This window comes from Sminthopsis crassicaudata, chromosome 4 (genome assembly GCF_048593235.1).
Source record: "Sminthopsis crassicaudata isolate SCR6 chromosome 4, ASM4859323v1, whole genome shotgun sequence".
Classification (NCBI taxonomy): domain Eukaryota; kingdom Metazoa; phylum Chordata; class Mammalia; order Dasyuromorphia; family Dasyuridae; genus Sminthopsis; species Sminthopsis crassicaudata.
In genome coordinates this window covers 143,820,251-143,846,792 of record NC_133620.1, presented here as the reverse complement: position 1 = coordinate 143,846,792, position 26,542 = coordinate 143,820,251, and the positions used below count along the sequence as shown (strand labels likewise).

At 33.2% G+C, this 26,542-nt stretch overlaps 1 protein-coding gene across 1 annotated transcript; it reads right to left on the bottom strand.

The window, feature by feature from the left end:
- Positions 1–26,542, bottom strand: NUP43 (nucleoporin 43). The gene is made up of 8 exons (XM_074309576.1): positions 26,362–26,542; positions 24,093–24,215; positions 23,613–23,690; positions 21,977–22,157; positions 15,028–15,163; positions 10,388–10,539; positions 8,316–8,438; positions 1–2,310 (listed from the first exon to the last, which is right to left on the bottom strand). Exons 1-8 carry the CDS (start codon positions 26,479–26,481, stop codon positions 2,081–2,083), a joined length of 1,143 nt encoding a protein of 380 aa, XP_074165677.1. The 5' UTR covers positions 26,482–26,542; the 3' UTR covers positions 1–2,080.

The following is a 26,542-nucleotide window of genomic DNA, read 5'->3' as shown; positions in this document are numbered from 1 at the left end:
TAAAACTCAATACAAATGCAGTTTTATTAATAATTAAGTTTGTAATGACACATACCTGAATACTTCACTAACATAGTACTGAAAAAAGCAGTCATGAAAAAGGTTAAAATTCTTAAAAGACGCTCTAAGGCAAAATTTTGTTTTGTTCTGAAAAGATTGGCAGGTTAATTATAAGAATCAGAAGTTTTTCATTTATGTACAAGTGCTAAAAATAAACCATTAAAAACTTCATAAATAATAAACTTTTGTGCAAATATACCCCACCTATCATGCTTGACTAATTTCATGCAAATATGATGGTAGGTGAAGCAAAATTACAAATGGCAGTTAGTTATACATAAATACTGAGGAGGTAAAATGATTGGAAAGCATTTTACTGAAAGGCAAACTCTTCTCTGTTCTCTGGAACAATAGTTAAAAAGAGATTTCACCTAATGTAAGAGAAAATATTGCTAGGAATTTAATGAATACTAAATTAATAAATTATGATTAAGAAAAGATCTTTATTATATTCAAATATATTTATACTTTCAGAAGAATTGTCAGGACTGAATAGCTGATATAAAATATAAGACTTTAAAAAATATATGACTTGAGGGGTTCAAATACAAATTTATTAATTGATGGCCATTACTGTTTTCTAATGAAGAGATTGTCTTAGTTCAAATAATTAGCTTCAGTAATTGAAAAGAGAATGGTGATTCATACACTGAACTCTTCTTTCTTGTTCAGTATTATTAGTATTCTAATCTAACATCTCTTTATTCAGATTACTACGTACATGTCTTTAAACAAATTAATGCTCATACTTCATAGAAAAAAGTAGGTAGATGTATTCAATTTTTAAGTTTTATTACAAAAATAAATGAAATATAAAGCAATATTAAAATAACTAAAAATCTGATGAAAATATTTATTTGAATAGAAAAGTTAAATAAAAATATTTTTTCATGAAATGCTAAGGTAAATATATAGTTTTATTTTGCCAACATAATAGACTGTGACTTAATTCTGAATACTGTTTGATGAAAACTTCTGACTTAATAAACTTTGACAACAAATTTTCATTAGTGTCCTATAACATTTCACACTGAGAACCCATCAGGTAACCAAATTCATTACTTTTATATATACATTACTCATTGACAAAGAAATTGAGCTTACCAAATTTCCTAACTGCATTAAATGTCTTTGTACAAAATCATGTCAGGGTTTTTTAAAATCAAGAAAGTTTAGAAGTTTTTAGTAGAAAAAATTTTAAAATATTCAAACATAATAAATTTTGTCTTAAAACATGATGTCAAAAACATTTCTAAACAAAGTAGATTATTTTCTCATCTTTTAAAAATATTGACATTCCAGACTCCTAGACTTTAAAGATAATGCTTATTCCATTAGTTCTAACTAACATTCTTTTTTTTTCTCAGAAAGTGGACACATTTCACATAGGGAAATCAATGATGAATAAATGAATAAAAGAATAAAACAAGTTGTCATTGGCCAGTGATTCCTAAAGAAACAAGAAACTGTTATACTGCTCAACAGAAGAATTCCTCTATTACTGGCACAGGTTTGTTAGTTTTAGGTCTAGGATAGTGCCCCTCTGAATGTTTGTTGGATATCTGTTCCACATACAGGAGGTCTTTTCAGTTGTTTGGAAAAGGTAGAACAACTGGAATTACCTTTTTGACCTATCTTTTTATCATTATTCTCACAATGAAAAATCTTAACATACCAAATCTTAGAAAATCAGCTTATCTATGCTCATAATTACTTCTTAAACATTACCATAATATAATATGAAAATTACTGCAACTAAATTTTTAAGGTTAAAAAAATTTTTTTAAAAGCATTAACAGTAATAACCCAAAGATATCTTTGAAAGAAATGTTCCATCCAAGTCTTACAATTAAGTAACAGGTACACTCAACTGTCAAAAACAAAAACTTTTTTTTCATTCAATTACTTTCCACATTAAAATAAAGGGACCATTGAGAAGTTTACATACAAGTTGGGATTCAAAAAAGAACAATACTGTCAAAATACAGGCAAATCAAAATTCAGAAATGAGACTTAACATTCATGAGAAAAGTTGTCTAGTAACATAAATTGCTTCTGCATCAGTTCCACAAAGAAGACAAGATCCTAAAACGTCCAAACTGTTGACTGACAGTGTCCTATTTGGCAATAAGCTAGTGATCTCAATACGATCTTTTGCAGGATCAGTGCTGAGCCAAGAACTTATAAGGGATTGGTTAACATTAAGCTGGTTACTTGGAGGATGAGCTAATAATGTACTATTTCTTCCACCTGTAAAAAACATAATTAACAACTTTTGTAAATGAATATTACATTTGTGACCTTTTCAAATAATACGTATATTTATATGTTTGAAAGTTATTTGCTATTTGTATTTTTTTTTTTACTGAGGCAATTGGGGTTAAGTGACTTGCTCAGGGTCACACAGCTAGGAAATGTTAAGTGAGACCAAATTTGAACTCAGGTCTGACGTCAGGGCTGGTGCTCTATGCACTGCGCCACCTAGCTGCCTCTATTTGTATTTAATGCTTAAAATATATTAGATTGATAATTCTATCACCCCAAAATATGAACAAGGGACTTATGGAAATGTACAAATTGCCTGACAATTAATTTGATTAATCTCAAGTACCCATAAGATCACCTTTTAAATCTTTATCACAGCAGGCATTTTAAACTTTTAGTAATATCAGCCTTTTCCCGAAAATCTAATACTAAAATTGTCCAAAAACAAACAAAAATTTCTTTAAAGTAGAGCTTGAAATTATCCACTATGAATTATGTTTAAAAGAACTGCATGTTTAACCTATTTTAGATTACTTGCTGTTTAGGGGAGAAGGTTGAAGGGAAGAAAGGGAGGAAAATTTGGAATACAAGGTTTTTCAAGGGTGAATGTTGAAAATTATGTTTGCATATCTTTAGAAATGAGAAAGCTATTTCTCATTTCTAAATTTTAAAAAAAATTTAAAAAATTTAAAAAATTATCCACTATGGATAATTTAGACAGACTGGTCCTAGGACAAATTGTTATCCTAAGATTATTCCTTTATATTCAATGTTTTATGTTCTATGAAATAACCAATTTTATAATCTGATAAAAGCATTAGGATGTAAGTTAATCCTGTTCAGGAAAGCATTCTCAACACAATAGGGCTATTTACCTCATGTATTTTAACATGATTTTGATACTCTCTGTTAGATCCTTATACTTTGAAATCTTTTTATTCCACATAGTTTGGGGACAATGAATATTTAACATAATGACATCTGTTGAAAATGTGGTTCTTAAAATTTTTATTAATTAATGTTATATCCAATATCCAACAGTTTAGTCTGATAATGGTATGGTTTCTAGACAGCTTATCTCCAGGTTGTTTTGAGAGCTGTATTTATGTAAGGGTATTTGTTATTTCTCATCAAAGAAAGCAAACTTGTAATGTGTTTATTTATAGGTACCAGATCATCTTGCTAAGTATTCAGTAGGCAATAAACTCTCACAGCCTCAGAAGTTTCCACCATTTCCTTGCACAATCTACATTTACTAAATCCAGCTACTTAATGATAATCCTTCTGTGATTTCTGGTGGTGATGATCTAATCCTGAATAACCTCCATAAAACCTTCCACTTCCCAAACAAACCTTAAATAGCTGGATTTAGTAAATGTAGATTGTGCAAAGAAATGGTAGATTTGGAAAGTATCTTCAAAAGGAGTTTGCTTATAGATGAACTTTATTAAATTATTAAAATTAAGAAGAATTAAAAGGCCCTTCATTGATTATATCTGCATGAACCCTGCCAATAATATGTCAACAGAGATGACACTTAACAAGTTCAGTGATGTATACTTATTACCAACCTCTACTATTGCTTGGTAAAGTGATAATGTTTATTCCAAAAGTATTTTTGTAGAATTTTGACTTTCCCATTTTGTCCTTTATGAGTATCTATTGATCTGTTTCCTAATTCTTAACATGGAAATACTAAATTTTCAACAGCTGCCTCAGGATGATGAACCATGTTTTGTTAATATTGTGATGTGGTATATTTATCAAGATACTTTCCAAATCCATTTTGGTATATTTTACAACTCTAAAGATATATATCTATATCTATATTGCATTGATGTTAATTACTTCCAATTTACAACTTTCATTTCAGGATGCCAGTAAACTTCTTACTATATCCAGTCATAGCCTTATTGATATCTTTATTCCTCAACATGTCTTGCCTAGAGATCAAGGTATTTGCAAGAATCACATGTATCTCCTAGCTTAATGTGACTTCCAGAATCAAGCTTAAAGTCTTCAGTCTCTTTGGCATATATCCAGAATTTTATTATCATTAATTTCATTGACGCCTTTTGTTTTTACATCACATTCATTTCCCAAATATATCCCTCACTACCCAGCAAGTATTCCTTTGAAACCAAAATTTAAAAAGAAAAAGGAGTTCAGCAAAACCAATGTATCACCCACATGACAGCAGAGGTAATATCTTGTATCTGTAGCTCTCTATTTGGGTAAGAAAGAGAAACTTTTTCTGTAAACCTTGATCATGTGCTATTTCATTTTTTAAAAATTTGTTTTCAATTTACACTGTTGTAGTTATTGTATGTGTTGTTTTCTTGGTTCTGTTTATTTTACTCTGTGTCACTTTATTAAAGGCTTCTTCTATTTTTTTATAATTCTCATTCGTTGTCTTATGGCACAATAACTACTTATGTACCATAATGTAAAACGTTTAGCCATTTCCCAATCAATAAACATATAATTTCCAATTCTTTGTTACTACAAAAAAAAAAAAAAAAAAAAAAAAAAAAAAGGTTGCTATATTTTGTATAGAAGATCCTCCTATTTCTTGATCAATTTTTTAAAAGCAAAATTTGACTTGGCAGAGTAAAATATAGAAATTAAACATAACTTTTGTCAGTGACTCTTCAACAAAGTATAAAATGGAGAGATGCTTGACAAAAAGCATTTGCTTCTGTCATGGATATATACATATTCTGTATTCATTTGGGCTAGTGATTCAAATAGGAAAAACAAAATGGATGAAAAATTTTCCAGATTGTAATTTGCAGCTGGATAGCTAATGCACGGAAAGAATCCACTTGTACAATAATCTTGGATAGATACTTCAAATGAGCAAAAAAAAAAGGCCCAGAATTGAGTAGAATTAAGTAGGATAATGTACTGGACTGTATTTGGAAATTGTGTCCAGTTTCCAACAATCTCAAGTTGTTCCCTGACACAAGAAAACAAACTTTTAACCCAATATTCTTCTAATAATGCTATAGAGTTGCAATTATGGAACACCACACTATCCAAACAAAACCATGAGTGACACAGAAGGCAATAGAGAATATAGGTATAAAGTAAGCCACAGCATGTTATCAATAAAGATATGGCACATAAAGTAACTTAAAGGACATTTTCCAAAATTTGTAAGATCTTGAAAGAAAGAGTTCCAGCAATATGATCTATGAAGGATTCATAAATGGACAAGAATTAAATTAAGTGTAACTTCCAATTATCTGACCTAGTATAAGGGAATGAACAGTATGGACAAATCAAATTCACAAATCATCCTCAATCTTATTTCGGTTAATGGTTTCAAACTCCTCCCCAACTTCCCTAAAGCCAAACTTTAGTTTTTGGTTAAATCCAATATAATGACACTTAAATTTCATTTGGCATTCAAAACCTGGCTCAAGTTTTTCTATATGAAGTCTTCTAAGACCATTCTGGCCTATGGTAATTTTTCTTTTTATTCTGAACATGTATTTTTAATTTGCCTGATATTATTGCCTTGTGGCATTTCTATTATTAACTTTTTATTTATATATAACTTGCCTCCCAACTAAATCATTCCTTTATATGTGTTGAATTTTGGAGGTTTCTAACTTGGAATCCTGCAGTTTCTTTTTATTTGATTCCTGAAGCTTTCCCTATGTCTGAGGAAATTTGCCTTGACAACTTTTTGGCAATTTCATGTTCAAATTCTTTTTTCTTCTAGATGTTTTGACATGTCATGATCTATCACATAGCTGTTTCAATTAATTCTTAATTTTTCATTACTTAAATAATTTAATGATTTTCTGCATTGTTATTTTTCTGGCTGATTGTGCTGCTTCCCTTTCCCCCCAGTAAATTATATTGTTAGTTGATTCTATTGATCTTCTTGGGCATTTTATTATACACTTTACAGTTTTAATTCTCCCCCCCCCCAAATATCTTTTAAATCTAGTTTAATTTTGACCATTATTTTAAACTTTTTTCCCGCTCTTATTTGGTCTGAGGATTTTTTAATTAATGTTGCTCTTAATTTCTTGGACTAAGATGTAAAAAATTTAAAGACATTTCTTAAGATACCTTGAATGGTATCTTTTGCTTCCAGTATTTTAACTGGTTCAGTTGCTCTAAAAAAATTTAAAATTTTATCAGAACTCTGTCCATTTTAATTTTTCCTATGTTTTTGTAGCCACTTTTCTTCTATTGTTTATATAATTATTTTTAAAGTTTTGAAGAGCTATTACGTAGAAATGATAAAAAATTTGTTTTGCTTGGTATGAGATAGCAAAAGCAGAGGCAATAGAAGGAATTGAAGATTTTGGCTTGGTATAAGGAAACAAATAGTTCCAAATATTTAGTCCTATCCAAAATAAGATTATGGGCTGTCTCAGGAATTAACGATTTTTTCCCTCACTAGAAGTTTATAAGGGAAAGCTGAATGATTACTTGTTAGGAATGTGATACCATAGCCTCCCAAGTTTCTTTCAATCTTGAGAATTAAAATTAATTCCCTGTAACTACTTTTCCAAATATTTCTTTCCCTCTGTCTGAAGCATTCAACTCTCCCAACTTTTATAACAAATAACTTATCAAAAGAGAGAAATTAGATCATCTGACAAGTGATCCCTTAATTCTCCTTCTCAAAACTTTTTCATTACTACGTATTCACCTATTTCATGATTCAAAATTATATTCTCTCATTGTTAACAATAATTCCTTTACCAAAGCTTTCCCATCTTCTTATTCCTTTTCCAAAATCTTATCTCTTATTTTCTATTATTAATAGAACATATCCAAAATTGTCTCAAAACCCCAACCCTGCTTTTCTTTTTGTATTCACTATTTCTGTCAGCAACACCACTATTTATCCATTCTCTCATATTCAATGCTTTGTGGTTATCTTTGATGTTTTCTTTCCATCTCCACTTCTAAAAACCAATCACAAATTTCTAATGATTCTAGTCCTCTAACTCCTCTTCTCAACAGTCTGTTGAAGGTACTCAACACCAACCAGCTATGTTCCTATAATAGGCTCCCTATATCTGATTCTTCTAAAGCATCCTTCACTCTACAGACAGACTTATACTTCCATACAAAGATATAGTCCTGTCCCTCCACAAAAGCCCTAAAACATTTCTTTACTGATTACCATTTGAAGTTCATATTAGATGATTTGATATTGAAGGCTCTCTATAGCCAATATACACTATTTTTTTCTACTTTATCTTATAGTATTCCCTTCCATGTACACTGTTACAGCTAATTTAGATTATTTCTAGTTTTCCCAACCCACATACATTACATACTTTCCACCTCTAAGTCTCTGTACCATTTGCTCTGGCTAGAATGTCCTCTGCTCTCCCTACCCATCTAGATCAAATGCCTCTTCTTCTATAAAGCTCACTGGAAAGGATTTCTCTCAGTACTGTATTGAAGATACTGCTTAAATCTCTTATGCTTTTATTACATATTATTTTGAATTAAAGTTGTCTAGAACAACTGTACATAGCTGGTAATTAATAAATGTTTAACTGAAGATGTATGCTCCTTTTCACAAACATAATTCCTGATTTTCTTCTACTCATCCATGACTAAATGGGAAGCAGAACAATGTGAATTGAGATGATCTGACTAAAAAGTCAGAAGCTTAACATGGATTGTATCTCTTCTCCTCTTCCCTTTCATCTTTCCTGATAAGGTTGTCAACACCTGTCCAACAATATGGGGGAGGGAAGGGTGAGGGCGGAAGAAGCTAATAAGACATAAAAAAGAGCCTGAGGTATAGGTATCTAGTACTAACCTGCATTATAGAATTTCCTATGAAATTGCTACCAGAAATGTTTAGCTTTGCCCCAAGAATAACCACACACACACACACACACACACACACACACACACACACACACACACACACACACACACATATCAATTTTCCAACATATTCCAAAAGATCATGACAAAAGTCTTACCCCAAGGCCTCTTACCTTGGTGAAAAAGTGATGATTTTTCAGGAACCTCAGTGGAGGCATCCCAATGCCAAAGAGATCCATCTTCAGAGCAAGTAAATAGATGATCTGGGTTGGATGGGTGGAAGTGAACTTCCCACACTACACAAGAACAGAATAAATTTTATTTCTGAATAAGCTAGTTCAATAAAAATACTGTAGAGCTCTACTGGAATGCACTTAATTATTGGTGCAAAAAATTGCTAGAACACACACAAAGTAACAATCAAAAAATTCTTTGCTTTGGGCCTGGACAGAATGGCAATAAAGGCTATTTGTAGAATAATTCAGATAAGTTCTTTTAGGCTTGTGAAATGGGAGTCCAATTGGGGAGGGTTCAAAGATGAAAGTTGTTTTACTGAAATGCCCTAGAGTACAGTAAAATGTAATATAATAATTTATGTTGGCTCACTAGGTGTATATTACCTGTATCATTAGCATAATTTCAGGAAAATATAAACTCCTTGAGAATAAAAATTGTTTCCTTTTTTTGTACTTTCATCCCTAGCTCTGAGCACAATGCCTGGCAAATAGAGAGGACTCAATAAATGCTTCAGAATTGATTAGTTTATTACAAGATTGTGAAATGCTCAAATATATAGAATTTTCCAGAGATAATTTGAGCTAAGTTCAGGTCCAGGGCTATTAAAAGATCAACTGGGAACAGAGAACCCAAATAGAATTCAATTCAGAGGATACTTTAAGTAACAAGTAGCTTTCTGGAAACTAAGAACAGAACTGAACCTCTAAAGGTAAGTTAGCTACAATTAGCTACACTTCAGTTCAAACAAGCCAACATGTTCCTGGATCAAAGAGTTGAGCTCTAAGACACTAGGTAGGATAACCCACATATCAGCGTAGTTATACAAATGGTAGCATTACACATTTTAAGCTAGAATTTTTCATTCTTGCTATAATGAAAAAGCCTGAAGATACAAGAATGTTACTCTTCCAAAAGAAGAAAGTGTACTAAAATACGTTTACAAACAATTGCACTATAGGTCTGGAATAAAAATGATAGGGAACAGACCTAAGATTTCATTAAAATTCCCTCTGCCTGGCTGAGTGGGTTGGCATCATCTCTGCAATTTACTGCCTTAAGAGAACAGCTTAGTGCACTGAAAAGATAAGTGATTTGCTAGTTATGATGTGCCAGAGACAGTCCTTGAACTCAGGTCTTCATGGCTTCGAGGCCAGTTCTATCTGCTATATCATGCTGCTTCTCATACAGATCTAATAGATATTCTAATCCCAATTTTCCTAAAACAAAACCAAAGCCCAAATATTCTATAATCTGAAACAAAACTGCCCTATCTTTAGGGACAGAAGGAATGAGATGCTAAATTCTAACTAAATTCTGTTTAGAAGGTTTGGTGTTTATATATTTTCTTTACCAAGACAGGTGACAATATAAAAAGGGAAATGAGAAAAAGAATCTAAAGATCTGAATGATCACGTTCATCTCTTCCTGGATAAAACAAAACCTTAAAACTTGGAGATGTAACCAAGCTGTCTCTTTTCTTTCTAGGAAGGCTATACAGAAAAAAGCCAACCCTTTGATGTCTTTCTTGGGAATAAATATGGCTACAAATCATTTATTAGTAGTACATAGTAGTACTATTAAAAATACAACGAAAAATTGTTATTCAGTTGTGCCTGATTCTTTATGACCCCATGTGGGGTTTTCTTAGCAGATACTGGAGTGGCTTATCACTTTTTCTCCAGCTTATTTTACAGATGAGAGAACTGAGGCAAACAGGGTCAGGTGACTTGCCCAGGGTTACACAATTCACAATTGTCTAAAGTTGGATTTGAAGTAAAATCTTCCTGACTCCAAGCTTGGCACGCCATTTGCTGTACCACCTAGCAGGCTCTGAAAGAAGGAGCCCTCAATATTTCATGCCCTTTTGTACATATGCTTAGAAAAGTTTTGTTTCTGAAATATACATAACACAAATGCAAAATGTAGAAAATAGCACAGACTATCTAAAAACAATCTCTTAAAATTATTATGCAAGTCATTAACGGCTTGTTTCTCCAAGAATACTTACTTTCAGCTTCATGAGCCTTCAGCAGAGATACTGGCATGCTACCTTGTCTAACATCCCAAATGCTCAACATTCCATCCTGACCACCTGTGGCTACAACATGTTGTTGGTTGGGATGTCTATCAACACAGTGGAGTGGAACTCTGTCTCCAGTGCTTTTGAAGAAAACGCAAAAGAAAAAGATAGTTATATTAGCTTTTTTTTTTTTTTCTTCATTTCATCTTAAAACACTGACCAAAATTATTTCAAGTGCCAGTCTACTATAAATTATAATTGGTCCCTCTATCTTTAGCAGCCTAAAGCTGCCCCTTTCAAGGATTTTCATTTTCTTTGAACAAAACCAGCACAGAATATGAGGTGGAAGGGAAATCAGAAGGTATCTATTTGTATCCTCACCTAACAATATATTCTACAATATACTTCACAAATGGTCATTCAGCTTTTGTTCCAGCAAGTAGGGATCCTTATGAAGACTGCTCTAATTGTCAAATTTTCTCTTTACCTCAAACCAAAATGGGCTCCTAATTTCTTAACAACTAACTCTACCAAAGTAATTTCAAAACTTGATTAGTCATTCTTTTAAAATATCTAGAAAATCTGGGGGGGAAATGCACAATTATTCAGGAAACCTATTAACTAGTCATTAACGTACATCATAACGAGGCTAACATTTTAGTTTCTGATGCTCCTGTTTCTATATTTTTCACACATGTTATGCACCAACTCTTTAAAAAGCCTTTTAATGCCTGCTCTTCTTAACATAAATTTAAAATTCTGCTCAGAATCAAGAAATAACTGAGAAAGTAAATTGGACAAGAAATCTTTAAAATACCTGTTAAGTGGTTCAAAACTACTAATGAAATTTCTCGAACTTAACCACTTCTTATTAAATGAAGTTAAAATTATATATATATATGTTTGTCTAAAAACATGGATTATTTTGGTCAGCAAATTACTCTGTGTGTTAATACTGAGCTTGAGATGTCTTTAGAACATTCAGTTTAAAATCTCCAATATTTGGTGATGGTCAGAGACAGAACTTGGTCTATATATAGATAGATGAGTTATCGTCAAAAATTGATAATTAAACATAAAAGTGATGAGGTCACCAAAAAAGAACATGTAGAGACAGAAAAGGGCCCAGAACACACCCATTATTTTGCACAGTAGATTACCCCAGAATAGACAATGCCAAACTTGGATTGAAGACAATCTGAATTTAAATCTTGCCTCAAAATCTCATTTGTTATGATGCTATTTGGTGATATAGTGTTTTTACAAAATCAAAGATTTATAGCTGGAAAAGAATATTCACAGTCTTTCATATTATAGACCAGGAAACTAAAATAAAGAGTGCTAGTGATTTGCTTAGTATAAAGCAAGAATGAAGAGCTGTGATTTGATTCCAGATCTTCTGATCTGGAATCCAGTGATCTTTCCTCTACACCAAAATTTCTGGTGCCTACTGCAACTTGTAGAGCTTTTTTATTTTGTTATTCTCTATAGCAAATGCTGTGATACCAGCTTTTCTTATCTTCATTGGGTTCTTTATTACTAGTACATGAAACCATGAAATGTTTATTGTCTTAAGGCATACAATTCTAGCAATTCCTTTATTCACTCCTCTAAAGTGAATCTGTGAGATATCTTTGTATTCAGCTACAGTTCTTGTTTTTTTCTAGTTTCAACTATAGCAAGTATAACCATGTTGTGGTTTAGTCTCTTCTGGTAGTATATTAAATTACAAGCCAATGGACATATTACTACAAAGAAGGTTTGCACAGGACTGAGGCCATTTTAAATATTTTTATCTATTTCATTAAAATTTTTTTTTTTTTTTGTTTCACTACTACTAACAGAAAGATTCATCATCTACTGATCAACCTGATCAGTTGATCAATCAACTGATAGGTGATGAACCTATCCAAATTTAATTAGTTTTGTCCTTGAACAGCAGACTATGTATCTCAAAGCTCTTCAACTTAGTAGAACCAACTAGAGCTTTCATCCCACTAACATAATTGTAAACAATCCATATTTACTCCTATACCACAATAAAGCATTAAAGTAGGACTTACATGGAAGAAGCAATTAAAAACGATTCTTAGTCCCATTTGATTCTTGTGCTTTTGCTGTGCAGAGACAAAGTGGCAAAAAAGATAGTAGAGTTTGCTAAGAATAACAATTTCTAGACTATTTATAAAGATTTACTCTAAATATGAGGAATCTAATAACAAAACATAATTAAGAAAAATTAACCAATTCAATATTGATGTTACTCTTAAATAAAACCAGAAAGCATATTGAAACTTCAGCTAAACAGAAGAAAGCCTTAAAGGTCATTTGGAGAGGGATAAAGGAGCTGCCAAAGCTGTTTTCAACATATACATACAAAATTACAAACACTTTTATTCTTTTTTTCCATTGTCTCTGCCACTGCAAAAGCCTAAGAGCCAAATGGTACTATTCAGAAACCTTATGACTGGTCTATTTTCATAGATTTCCTTCAAGAAGAGAATCACAAGATGCTAGAGAGATGAGCAAAAAAAAATATCATGACCCAAAATAAAATTATCCCTATCTTAACAGACTGGTAACTGACATGGAAACACTAGATTCTTTTTTAGTGTTATATTTATTTTTCTTTAAGGCAATAAAATCCTTCCTCACAGGAAAGAAAATGGGGAGGTAAACAACTATTTAAGGGTAGAAGATGTAGAGAGGCAAAATTACCCTGGGGACATAGATACAATAAGAAAACAGACAAGTTGACTTCAGCCCACTGCCATACTACCAGGTAACCAATTCAGGCATACCTAGGAAATACTGAAGTCACAATAAAGTGAGTCACACCAATTTTTTTTTTCCTAGTATATAAAGAAGTTATCTATACTTGGCTCTTTTCAACAATGAGGTAATTTAAGGTAAGTCCAATAGATGTGTGATGGAAAGTTATCCATATTCAGAGAAAGAACTATGGAGAATGAATATGGATCAAAACATAACGCTTTCATCTCTTCTTTTTCTATTGTTTGTTTGCTTAGTTTTTTTTTTTTCTTTTGATATGATTTTTTTTTTTTTTGGCTTAGAATGATGAATATGGAATATGTTTGGAAGAATTGCACACATTTAACTTATATCACAGTGCTTGCTGTTTTGTCCAGGGAGAGGGAAAAAAATCTGGAACACAAGGTTTTGTGAAGGTGAATGCTGAAAACTCTTTGCATGTATTTGGAAAAATAAAATACCATTAGAAAAAAAGAAATGAGAAATCTTTGTCAGCAGACCTTTTTAACACAATTAGGGAGTGGCCTGATGGTGAGTAGGATAAATGTGATGCTTTTAGGCTTTTAAGCCAGTTTCCTATCATTTAAACCCACAACACTTTAAAAAAAAAAAAATTATGTTTGGTAAAATGGTTATCTGACATGGCTATCCAGATTGAATGATTCATTAGCACAGTATAGAAATCAGACCAGCAACTAGAAATAAATAGCAGAGATTAAAATCAGTAAATTATCTTTCTTCCACAAAAGTTTTCTTCCTAATTTCTTTATTACTGGTAGCAGTACCATCCTAGTTATCAAAGGTTCTAAACTTAGGTGCCACCCATGACTTCTCATTCTCTTTATATTCAAGCATTTGAAGAGTCTTGTCAATTTTAGGTTTGTAATACTTCTTAAATACAATCCCTTCTCTCTTCTGACATTACTACTTTTGGGGACCCTTATTATTGTATATCTACCTAGATAGTTCTACTAGCCTATTAGTTGGATCCTCTGCCTTAAGTCTTACTCCATTCCAACCCCCCCTCCATTCAGCTATAAAAGCAATCTTTCCAAATTACAGATTTCTCCATGTCACCTCCCAGTCAAAATTCTAGGGACTCTTTATCATCTCCATGATCAAATATAAAACCCTATATAGTATTTAAAAGTCCTTCATAAGCTGACCCCATCCTACTTTTCAAATATTCTCTCCTACTCTTTTCAAAAATACTCCGTAATAATGTGACACTGGTCTCTTCTCTGTTCATGAACAATGAATTCCATTTTCTGACTCTTGAGTGTTTTCAGTGGCTGTCCATTATGCCTAGAATTCTCTCCTTCCTCATCTCAGCTTTCCTGGCTTTCTTTGAAAGTCTGAATTAAAATGCCATTTTTTGCAAGTTGCTTTTCCTAATCCTTTACCTTTACCTTTAGTACCTCCCTTTTGAAATTATCTTCAATTTGTCATAGCTATCAGCATTACCAATATATCAAAATAGATATCTTGTTTGTACATAGTTGATAACATTTTGTTTCTCCCATTTTGGAGAGTAAAGATTATTTTTGCTTTTCTTGGAATCCCTGGTGCTTAGTTATGAGGATCAAATGAAATTAGTTATAATAATAATCACAATTATTATCATTACTTAGTAGACAATTTATTGGTTGAGCTTCTGTGTAGGTAGGCTGGTTTCCTGATTATAGTCTATTGCCAGATACAAAAATGAAACCTTTCCATCTTTGTAAAGCTTTAGACTATTTTATGCTGACAGTCTTCAAAAATCCAAGATCATCCACTACCACAATGTAGCCCCAGGGTAGGGTTTTAGGAGAGGGATAGAAGGAGCAGAAAACAAAATTTATAACAAAACTTACAGTGACAGTATCTGAGAAGGTTCGTTTCCTTGCTGTCTGAAATCCCATATCTTTAACTGTCCAATTGAATTTACTGTAAGAATCTCAGGAGTTCTAAGGAAAGTCACTGCATGGAGTGTACTGCTGTCTGCATTATCTAAAATTTTAAAAATTGCATATCAGTAGTTATTTTTTTTTTTTAAAACACAAAGCCTAAGTGTACATTTCTTCCACTGATTTACAGATGAAATTTATACTAAATATTTCAAACAATTAGAGGTATTATTAGTAAAAGAAGATTCTGAAGCCTTTGATTAAATACTGAAATATGTTAATATTCTTTTTAATAGTTAATAAAAAAATTTTTAAGTGGTGATGCTGGATTTTTAATTTCTTGTATCCCTTTTATATTTCTAATGTCCTGCAACTGAAAGTTGATCATGGTTTCATAGACTAACATAATCTGATTCTTAAGATTTTCTAGAATTTGCCTCCCCCATTTAATTTAACAACTGTTATTCCTTTAAGTCAAGTAACTCTCCTCAGTGTCTTATCAACAATAATAAAAAAAATCTTCATCCCTACCCAATATTATTCATCCTCACATTCTTCATTCTTTAAAGTCCACTTCAATTTCAGTTTCTCCCATCAAGATTTTCTTAATGACTCCAGTCCTCACATTTGTCCTTTTCAATTCCCATATTAATTATAGCCAACATCAACAATTTAGTATTTCATTATTAAGTTTTATGAGCAAATACAAATTTTTTAAGATGCATTCTTCTGTATACCTAGAGTCTAAATTTTATCAGAATAAGAATTGTGTCCCTCACAACATTTAGAATAGTTCCAAGCACAAAAGAAATGCTTAAGAAATACTTGCTGAAAATAATTGTATGGACATGTATACATATGTTGTATTTAACTTATACTTTAACATATTTAACATGTACTGGTCAACCTGTCAAGGTTGGGGAGGGCATGGGGGGAAGGAGGGGAAAAATTGGAACAAAAGGTTTTGCAATTGTCAATGCTGAAAAATTACCCATGCATATATCTTGTAAATAAAAAACTATTAAAAAAAAATAAAGAAAGAAATACTTGCTGAAACTATGCCCAAAGGTTATCAAACTGTGCACACCCTTTGATCCAGAAGTGTTTCTCCTAAGCTTATATTCCAAAGAGTTCTTAAAAGAGGGAAAGGAACCCACATGTACAAAAATGTTTGTGGCAGCCCTTTTTGTAGTGGCAAGAAATTGGAAACTGAGTGGATGCCTATCAGTTGGAGAATGGCTGAATAAATTATGGTATATGAATATTATGGAATACTGTTGTTCTGTGAAATGACCAGCAGGATGATTTCAGAGAGGCCTGGAGAGACTTACATGAACTAATACTAAGTGAAATGAGCAGAACCAGAAGATCATTGTACATGGCAACAAAACATTACACAATGATCAATTCTGATGGAAATGGCTCTTTTCAACAATGAGATGATTCAGACCAGTTTCAATGATCTCGTGATGAAGAGAGCCATCTACATCCACAGAAAAGACTATGAAAACTGTATGTGGATCACAATATAGCATTTTCACTTTTTTGTTGTTGTTGTTGCTTGCTTGCATTTTATTTTCTTTCTCATTTTCCCCCTTTTTGATCTGATTTTTCTTGTACAGCAAGATAATTGTATAAATATGTATGCATATATTGTATTTAACATATATTTTTACCATGTTTAACACATATTGGATTACTAGCCGGCTAAGGGAAAGGACAGGGGGAAAAGGGGTGGGAAATTGGAGGTTTTATGTAAATCAATTTTGAAAAATTGGTTTTGAAAATAAAAAACTTAAAAAAAAAAAAAGACTTGCTGACTGATAAAAATAGGAATGATGCTTATTGTAATGTGACCCAAAATTCTTCATTGTATCAAGTTAATTGATTGATTTACAAAAGGATTACTTTAATAGCCATGTTCCATTATAAGCTGAAAAGACATTAGATTAGTGGTCAGTAAATTCCAAACTGTGGGATTCTGGCTCACCCTCTTTTTTTTGTACCTCCAGTAAGTTTAGAATGGTTTTTACATTTTCTTTCTTTCTTCCTTTTTTTTAATTAAAGCTTTTTTAACTTTCAAAACACATGCATGGATAACTCAACATTCTTTTTTTTTTTTTTTTTTTTTAATTTAATGAATATTTATTGGTGTTTTTGGACTGGGATGATTGTCAGGCATGACAATATTATATTTCAGCTAATGGCCTGGTAGTGATAAAATCTAGATATTTTCTAAAATTACTTCTTTTTTTAAAATTAATTTTATAATTATAAAAAAATTTTTGACAGTATATATGCATGAGTAGTTTTTTTTTTTTATAACATTATCCCTTGTATTCATTTTTCCAAATTTTCCCCTCCCTCCCCTAGATGACAGGCAATCCCATATATTTTACATGTGTTAAAGTATAACCTAGATACAATATATGTGTGTAAATCCAATTTTCTTGTTGTGTTAAGTATTGGATTCCGAAGGTATAAGTAACCTAGGTAGATAGACAGTAGTGCTAACAGTTTACATTCAATTCCCAGTGTTCCTTCTTCTCTGGGTGTAGTTGTTTCTGTCCATCACTGATCAACTGGAAGTGGGATAACTCTCAACATTCACCCTCGCCAAACCTTGTGTTCTAAATTTTCTCTTTCCCTTCTCTCCATACATTCCCTAGATAGCAAGTAATCCAATATAAGTTAAACATGTGCAATTCTTCTATAGATCTTTCCACAATTATCGTAGTGCACAAGAAAAAACAGATCAAAAAGGAAAAAATGAGAAAGAAAACAAAATACAAGCAAACACAAAAAGACTGAAAATGATATGTTGTGATCTACATACACTCACAACATATCATTCAGTTTCCACAGTCCTCTCTCTGGGTGTAAATGGCTCTTTTCATCACTGAACAAATGGAACTGGTTTGAAACATTTCATTGTTGAAGAGAGCCACATGAATTGATCATTGTATAATCTTGCTGTTGCTATATACATTGATCTCTGGGTTCTACTCACTTCACTCAGCATCAGTTCATGGATCAGTTCTTACAGAACAATAATATTCCATAACATTCATATACCATAACTTATTCAGTCATTCTCCAACTTATGGTTAATTTCCAGTTTCTTGCCACTACAAAGAGGACTGCCACAAACATTTTTGCACATCTGGGTCATGTGCTCTCTTTGGGATATAATCCCAGTAGAAACACTGCTAGATCAAAGGGTATCCACAGTTTGATAACTTTTGAGCATAGTTCCAAACTGCTCTCCAGAAAAGTTGGATCAGTTCACACTTCCATGAACAATCTATCGGTGTCCCAGTTTTCCCACAGTCCCTCCAACATTTATTGTTGTCTTTTCCTGTCAACTTAACCAATCTGACAGGTGTGTAGTGGTACCTCAGAGTTGTCTTAATTTGCATTTCTCTGATCAATAGTGATTTAAAGCACCTTTAATATGACTAGAGATGGTTTCCATTTCTTTATCTGAAAAGTGTCTGTTCATATCTTTTAACTATTTATTTATCAACTGGAGAAATTTGAGTCAATTCTCTATTTTAGAAATGAGGCCTTTATCAGAACCCTTGAGTGTAAAATTTTTTCCTGTTTATTACTTCTCTTCTAATCTTGTCTGCATTGATTTTGTTTGCACAAAACCTTTTTAACTTAATATAATCAAAATTATCCATTTTGTATCTAATAATGTACTCCAGTTCTTCTTTGGCCACAAATTCCTTCCTTTTCCACAGATCTGAAAGGTAAACTATGTATCCTTTATTCTTCTAATACGCTTATAATATCACTATGTCTAAGTCATGATTCCATTTCAACCTTATCTATAGGGTATTAAGTGTAGATTAATGCCTAGTTTCTTCCATACTAATTCTAATTTTTTAAGCACTTTTTTGTCAAATAGTGAGTTCTTATCCTAAAAGCTGGGGTCTTCGAATTTGTCAAACACTAGATTATTATAGTCTTTGACTATTATTCCTGTGAACCTAACCTATTCCACTGATGACTACTCTATTTCTTAGCCAATACCAAATGGTTTTGATGGTTGCTGCTTTATAATATAGTTTTAGGTTTGTTACAGCTAGACCATCTTCATTTTTTCCTTAATTCCCTTGAAATTCTTGAGGGGATATGGGAATACTGGGACACTATTATATTAGTGGAATTGCAAACTGATCCAACTATTCTGTCAATTTGGAACTACCCCAAAGGGTTATCAAAAAACTTGCATACCCTTTGACCTAGCAGTTTTTCTACTGGGTCTGTATCCCAAAGAGATTATTAAAAACAGAGAAAAGTAGCCACATATGCAAAAATGTTTATAGCAATCGCTTTTGTAATGGCAAGGAACTAGAAACTGAGTGAATATCCATCAGCTGGGGAATGGCTGAATAAGTTATGGCAAATTAATGTAATGGAATACTATGGTTCTATAAGAAATGAAGCCTGAAGAGGACTTACATGAATTGATGTTAAGTGAAATGAGCAGAACTAGGAGATCATTGTACAAAGCAAAAAGATTATGTGATGATCAACTGTAATGGCCTTGGCACTTTTCAACAATGAGGTGATATCAGCAGGCTAATTCCAATAGACTTTTGTTAGAGAAATGTTATGGGCCAGAACTTGAAACAAGGTACTAAGTGGAATTGAGGAGACAATGGTTAAATATAGTTTAGCACTGATTTAATCCTACAACAAATTATGGTTTCCTAATGATATAATGATTGGTGTATCCTCAGTGTGGGGCATATAAGCAAGAAGCTCTCAGGGCCAAAAAAGACAAGTGCACTAGAAGCTCTCAGAGCCTCAGCCAGGATTCAGTCCAGGAGATTCAGAAGCCAGAGAAGGCAGGTGGGAGCAGAAGCTCTTGGAACCAAGGAGAGAGATAGGCCTCCAGAAAAACTAACTGAGCTCCAAGTGAAGGAGACAATAAAGGATTTGGACTTTAACCCCTGGCTACACTTGTGGTGATTACTGAACTGAAACGAAGGCTGCTTCCAGAGACCCCAAGTAAACCCCAACAAGAGAAGATTACATTTTAGACAAGAATATTACAGAGAAAGCCATCTGCATCCAGAGAGAGGACTATGGGGACTGAATTTGGATAATATGTTGTGACACAGTATTTTCACCTTTTTTGGTTGCTTGCTTTTTTTTCCCCTGAACCATGATAAATGTGGAAGTACATTTAGAAGAATTGCACATGTTTGACCTAGACTTGTTATCTAGGGGAGAGGGTAGGAGAAAGAGAGGAAGAAAAATTTGGAAAACAAGGTTTTGCGGGTGAATGTTGAAAACTATCTTTCCATGTATTTTAAAAATAAAAAGCCATTATTAAAACATTAAAAAAAACAAAAACAAAAAAAATAAGTTATAAAGAAAAAATATAGATTACATCACTGCCTACTGTTTTACATGTTTTCTTCTAATATGTCATCCACTTTAATTATCATTTGTATCCAGTCATCCCTTTCATATCACAATTTTCCCCATTATAATTCTGACAGGGAAACTTAGCACAAGAAATTAAATGGGAATTATTGCCAAAGTTGCAGATGACATTCAAAGACCAGCCAACACAGAAAAAGTTTAAAAACTCAAATGCAAAAAAATATACATGTACAATATTTTATAATAACCCAAATTTTACATTAAGGTACCATAAACACCCTATAAAAGGAAAAAAATTAGATTTTTCTAGTACAAAGATGGTAGGGGATGGGACAAAATTTTTATGCTGATTCTTCAGATTAGGGATTAAGTGCCACATGGCTTACCCCCAAAAGTGGAAGGAATCACTAACTCCAAGAAATGTACCTCTAAGTCCTTAGGTTTTTCATGGTCTAATTCCAATTCTAAAATCCATCTCCACTCCCAATCACTCTAACGTACACATATAATCCCCAAATCCTCTTAAACTTAGATCATAAGATCATAGATTCAGAGTTAGAAAGAACTTTCAAGATCATTGAATTTAACTCGCTTCCTATGGATAAAGAAACTGAAACCCAGTGAAATGATTTGCCCAATCATATAAGTAGCAGAGTGAGAATTGGAATGGGATCCTGTGTTTCCAAACCCAGGGATCTTTCTCACTACATACATTAATGCATTCTCATTTCTTCTCTATCTCTGTTGATATCACAACAATTCAGCCAGGCCCAAAGCGCTGAAGAGATCTTTGTTGCTTTCTTGTCCTTCAACATTCCTGATGTCCATCGCTCTCAGCCTGGTTAAATCTTCCTTCCCAAGGTCTCTTAGATATGTTCTTTCCTTTTTATTACTACTCTCATTACCATAGTTCAATCATCTCGTTTCTGGACTTCTGCAATAACATTCTGTTCTGTCCCCAGATTCTTCCCTTTCAAATTCTTTTAAAACATTCCTGCCAAATCATTAAAGGCATCACTCTGTAGCCTTCTCTAGCTAATCCACCTTTGGCTTGGCATTCAGTTTCCTCCAAACTACCTTCCTTTATCTCATGTTTACATCTCTAATATTCTGAACTACAATTTCTCAAACACACACTGTGCTTTCTGGCTTCTGTCTGTGCTTTAAGCTATTCTTACTGCCTGTAAACTCTCCTATTTATCTCTATCAAGATATCACTCATTCTTCAAATTCCAGCTCAAAACAATCTTTTCCATGAAGTCTTACTAGATCATCTCAAATAAAAACATGTTGCCACTCCTTTTCATCCTTAACGCATTTAATTTATATCATTCATATACTACCTTTAATTGAAGTATTAGTTTACATGATTTAATTCCCATACCGCAACAATGAGTCCTTCAAGGACAGAGATTTTCTTGTACATCACTGTATTTCTCATAGCACAATGGTTCACAGAAACAGGTGACTAATACTTACTGGCCAAAGAATATGAACCAATCATTTCTCTTACCTATAGTCCGTACAGCTTCCTTGTAATCAACTCTGAACAGATTAATTCTACCATCTTCTCCAACAGTAACAATCTCTGGACTGTTGCATACAATACCAGTACACGGTGCACTCCTATAGGAAGGACTACCTGGGCCAATGTGGTAGTGGGCTCCTACCCATTCTTGGCTGACTGAAAGAGTCTATGTATGATGGGAGAGAGTGAAGAAAAATACCTTTAAAGACATTTGGCAATACAGATCAAAAGTTATCAGATAACAAAACTGTAGCAAATTTTTCTTCCCATGACCTAGAACTTCTAGGTTTGAAGGAAATGAAAATGTCTTAAGTAATCAAAGGCACAAAATGCTTTTGTTTTTCTATTTCTCTTCATAGAAACTCTCTCTGTACTTTACAGAAAATGTGATACTAATGACTAGGAAACACACTTTACAAACCTCTAAAGAAATGTTTTTAAATGATAAAGTAGCACATTTTTCATCATGGAATACCTCTTACTACCACAGTGGCTAAAAAGCCCCTATGCAAATAAGATTTCCAAAATACTGTACATAAATTACTGTTCATAATATTTCTATTTACTTTATTTGTCTTTCTTTTAAAGAAACAGTTACTGGATCTCCAAGATTACTGTGGTCAAAAATAAGTAATTTTTTTCATCAGGTTGTTCCCAGAAATTTCATGATTTCCTGGAAATGTCATCAAGAAAATAAAAGTCTAGTTTACATTATTTAAATGTATTTCACTCTTTACTTTACTAAATTTGCCTATCATTAAGATGACCTGCATAGGAAGAACAAAAATCTCAATAGGCTTTCTTTTCTACCTGAAACATGTAAAAGTCTATGCTATTATATGAAGCTACAGATTTTCCCTCCTCAAAGTGCCCTTTATTATTTTCTGAAGGCCAACAAAGTTGGGTGAGATTTCTTAAAGGGGCATTTTGTATGAAGGTTTGCTACTGTCTCAACTTCTACCCCCAAAGCAAAAACCTAGATGCTATTAGTAGAACCAAATAGATCTTTCCATCATTTATAGCAAGATGCTCTTATTTTCTTTGAGAAGGAAAGATAGGAATTATAAAGGCAAAGTAACATTATTGTAGTTATTGACTAAAATGACATATTATTAGGTCTAAATTAATAGAATTTCCATTACTTCATGGTAAAGATTATTAAGGAAAGGAAAAAAAAAAAAGACTGAGTTTACCTATCTGAACTACAAAGGAAATGCAAGAACTAGCTATGGACCCAGTATCACTTTTACTGGCATTAAAGTTTTAATCTGCTTTGTTTCCTATTTAGGCCAGTTTGCCTCCCCCACCTTACACAACTTGATACCACCCTTATTTAATGCCAAACTTAGTTTGTACACCCAAACAGTTTAGCCCAATGCACTGCAGAACTCTAAAGTTCAAACCACATGCCAGCCTTAGCTTTCTTGGTAGATGAGAGCCACCATATCCAAAGAATATTAACTTATGAGAATGGTCTACAATAATATGAACACTTTATAATTTTGATGCCATTCAGGTTTTGGGATTATAAAGTGTAACTTCTTAATTTGTAAGGAAGTATTAACCTATAAACCTTAAGAACAATTTTATGAATTCAATTTTTGTATAAAATGCTATTTACCTGATTATTTGGATGGTGAAGAAAAATTGTTACACATCCTGTTGATGAAGCAGCTACAATTCTTTCCTGGTCCAAAAACTAAGCAGTAGAAAAATCCTGCTTATTACAGATTCAAAATATTAGTAAAGGATCATACAATTCTATCTAATGATAAACACAACCACAATTTTAAAGTTAAAATCTTATATATTGTATGAAACTAAAAGTCTTCTGTTGTCTATTACAATTGTATCCTATTCCCGTCTTATTTGAAACTATTTCATATTGCCTTTTCTTATCAGTAAATGCAAAATAATGAAAGTACTTAAAAAATTACGTTACACACAAAAAATGTTAATTATAATAAATATTTACATAAATTTGGATTACACTATTCTTGACCTCAGAAGAGTGAATAATAGAGTAACTCTGGGCTATATGAATATATTTTCAATGAAATAATATTTTATAATATTTTAAGTCTTAAAATATCTAGATTACCTGTAAATCCATTACATCACCATGATGTTTGATGTCACACAATAGCTGATGATCGCCTTCAAATCCTCCATCAGAACTCAAGTTACCAAAATCTCCAATACACCAGAGTGAAACACTGTTTTCCTGTAAATTAGTAATATTTCTCTTATGTCAAATTAAGTCCATTTTATAAAATGGTAATTTTCATTCACTGCAAATATCCACTGTAACTTCTGGTTATCAATTATTTGATAAGTTTAAACCATTCAAGTAGTTTCCAATCTGTAGGAACCCTAAGAGTTGGAGGGTAAGGAAGAGGGCAAGTAACTATTTCAATAGGTCCACTAATACATATAGGCACTATTTATTATTATCATTATGTATTGTCTCAGATAAGAATACTATTATCTTTTTTTTTTTTTTTTGGAGGCTGGGGTTAAGTGACTTGCCCAGGGTCACACAGCTAGGAAGTGTTAAGTGTCTGAGACCAGATTTGAACTCAGGTCCTCCTGAATTCAAGGCTGGTGCTTTATCCACTGCGCCACCTAGCTGCCCCTTAAGTTCTATTATCATAGAGGCATGAAAGTTTTAGAATTCATAAAAAGGTTTTCATTCATTTAAAAAGACCATTAAGCATCTTTATTAAGTGAGGGCACTAAGTCTATTAAGTAACAGACTAGGAGCAAAAACAACAGAGATGAGAAAATAAGAAATCATGACTGCTTTCAGATTTAAATTTGATGGAACTATGAAGTAGTCCAGCCATTCAAAAATACTATTTAGAATTATTAAAGAGTTAAGAAACTATGCATATCTTTTATCTAGGGATAACACTACTAGTTTTATATGCAAAAATATTTATAGCTGCTATTTTCATGGTAACCTAAAATTAGAAACTAAGGGGTACTTATCAATTGGGAAATTATTTAAATTATAGTATAAGGAATGATGGCCAGTTTAGTAGAAATCCAGAAGACTTTGATATAAAGTGAAGAATCAGAAAAACAATTTATATAACAGGGTTCGTTTGTTTGCTTTTTTAAATATATAAAAACTATCTGAAAGGCAAGCATTCTAATTAAGTAATCATTCACTATGATTTCAAAGGATCAGTGATGAAAAATGTCTTTCTCTCCAGAGAGATAATAGCTTACATATGCAGAATGAATACATTTTTAGAAATTGAAAAGACATGAATTTGTTTTGCTTGACAATGCATATTAATATTAACTACAATTAATTCTTCCTCCTGCTTCCATCTCTACCTCCAAAGGGAGGTAGGAGAGAAAATACATGCTTATGGAAAAAAATATATTTTAAAAAGTCATGAATAAATTGCAGTAAAAATTCATTGAAAAAAGGGACCATTTTTGGATAGAAGATTTAGGGAAAGCTTTATGAAAGAAAAGGCCTTCAAACAACTCACATATGGTTCACAAACCCTACAAGGTAGCTAAGGCAGGGGTCAGCATGTGAGTGAAACAATGATATAACAAGACTTGGTGAATACTTAGTACTTAGTACAAGTACCGCTATACTAGGCCCTAGGGAAATAAAATTAACCCCTTTATCAAGGAGCTTATAATGGGGGATAATAATGAGTAAAGAAACACACACACACACACACACACACACACACACATACACAAATATACAGTGACAGCAGGCAAACAACTTTTTACAAGCAAGACAAAAGCAAGATAACTTGTTAAGTAATCTCAGAGGGAAGGTGTAGGAAGGTCTAGAAGAGGAGTCCTGAGAGGCAGAGCTAGATAATTGGTCCTCAGGGGACTCCCCGCATTAGTATGTGGGAGTTGGGGTAAAGACCACTCCAGAATGTATACATATCTACTATCAAACAAGTATTGAGAGGTGGCCAGGACAGCGCAGGGAAAGGAATCTCTCCGCAGAGGAAGTGTGGTGTAAGGCAGAGACCAGAGTTTACTCTTCTTGTGTGACTGGAACAAGAAGCGTAACATCTCTGTGCCTCAGTTTCCTCATTTGTAAAACAGAAGAATTAAGGTGAATGATAATTAGCATCCCTCAACTCGGTCATCAATGACCAGCAGCAGGGGAAGCTTTGAGCATGGGCTCAAAGCAGGGAACGGGAAGCTGGCGGGGTACTCCGCGTGTGTGGGCAGGTCGGGGAAAGGCGGCTGGGCTCCATAGAGGTTCCAGGGAGCACGAGGGAGACGCAGCGGGATGGGAGGAGGGAGAGCGCACGAGGGAAACGCAGCGGGATGGGAGGAGGGAGAGCGCTTTGCGGCAACCAGGCAGCAAGGAGGATTACCTCATTGTCCCAAGAGCCAGTGACGAAGGTCTCAGCCGGCTGCAGACTCCCGGGGGGCACCGGCCGCCATCGGGTTTTACTGATCTTCTGAGACACAAATTTGGCAAAAATCTCTTCCATGGCTGAGAGGCCGTAACTCTACCGCGCGCCCAATCCTTGGGCCCGCCTCTTCCGGTCTGTT

Coding starts and splice junctions, on each gene's coding strand:
- NUP43 (XM_074309576.1), bottom strand. CDS start 26,481: ATGGAAGAGATTTTTGCCAAATTTGTGTCTCAGAAGATCAGTAAAACC. Junction 23,691..24,092: donor GTGATGTAATGGATTTACAG/GTAATCTAGATA, acceptor TCTACTGCTTAG/TTTTTGGACCAGGAAAGAAT. Junction 8,439..10,387: donor GAAGGCTCATGAAGCTGAAA/GTAAGTATTCTT, acceptor GTTCTTGTGTAG/TGTGGGAAGTTCACTTCCAC.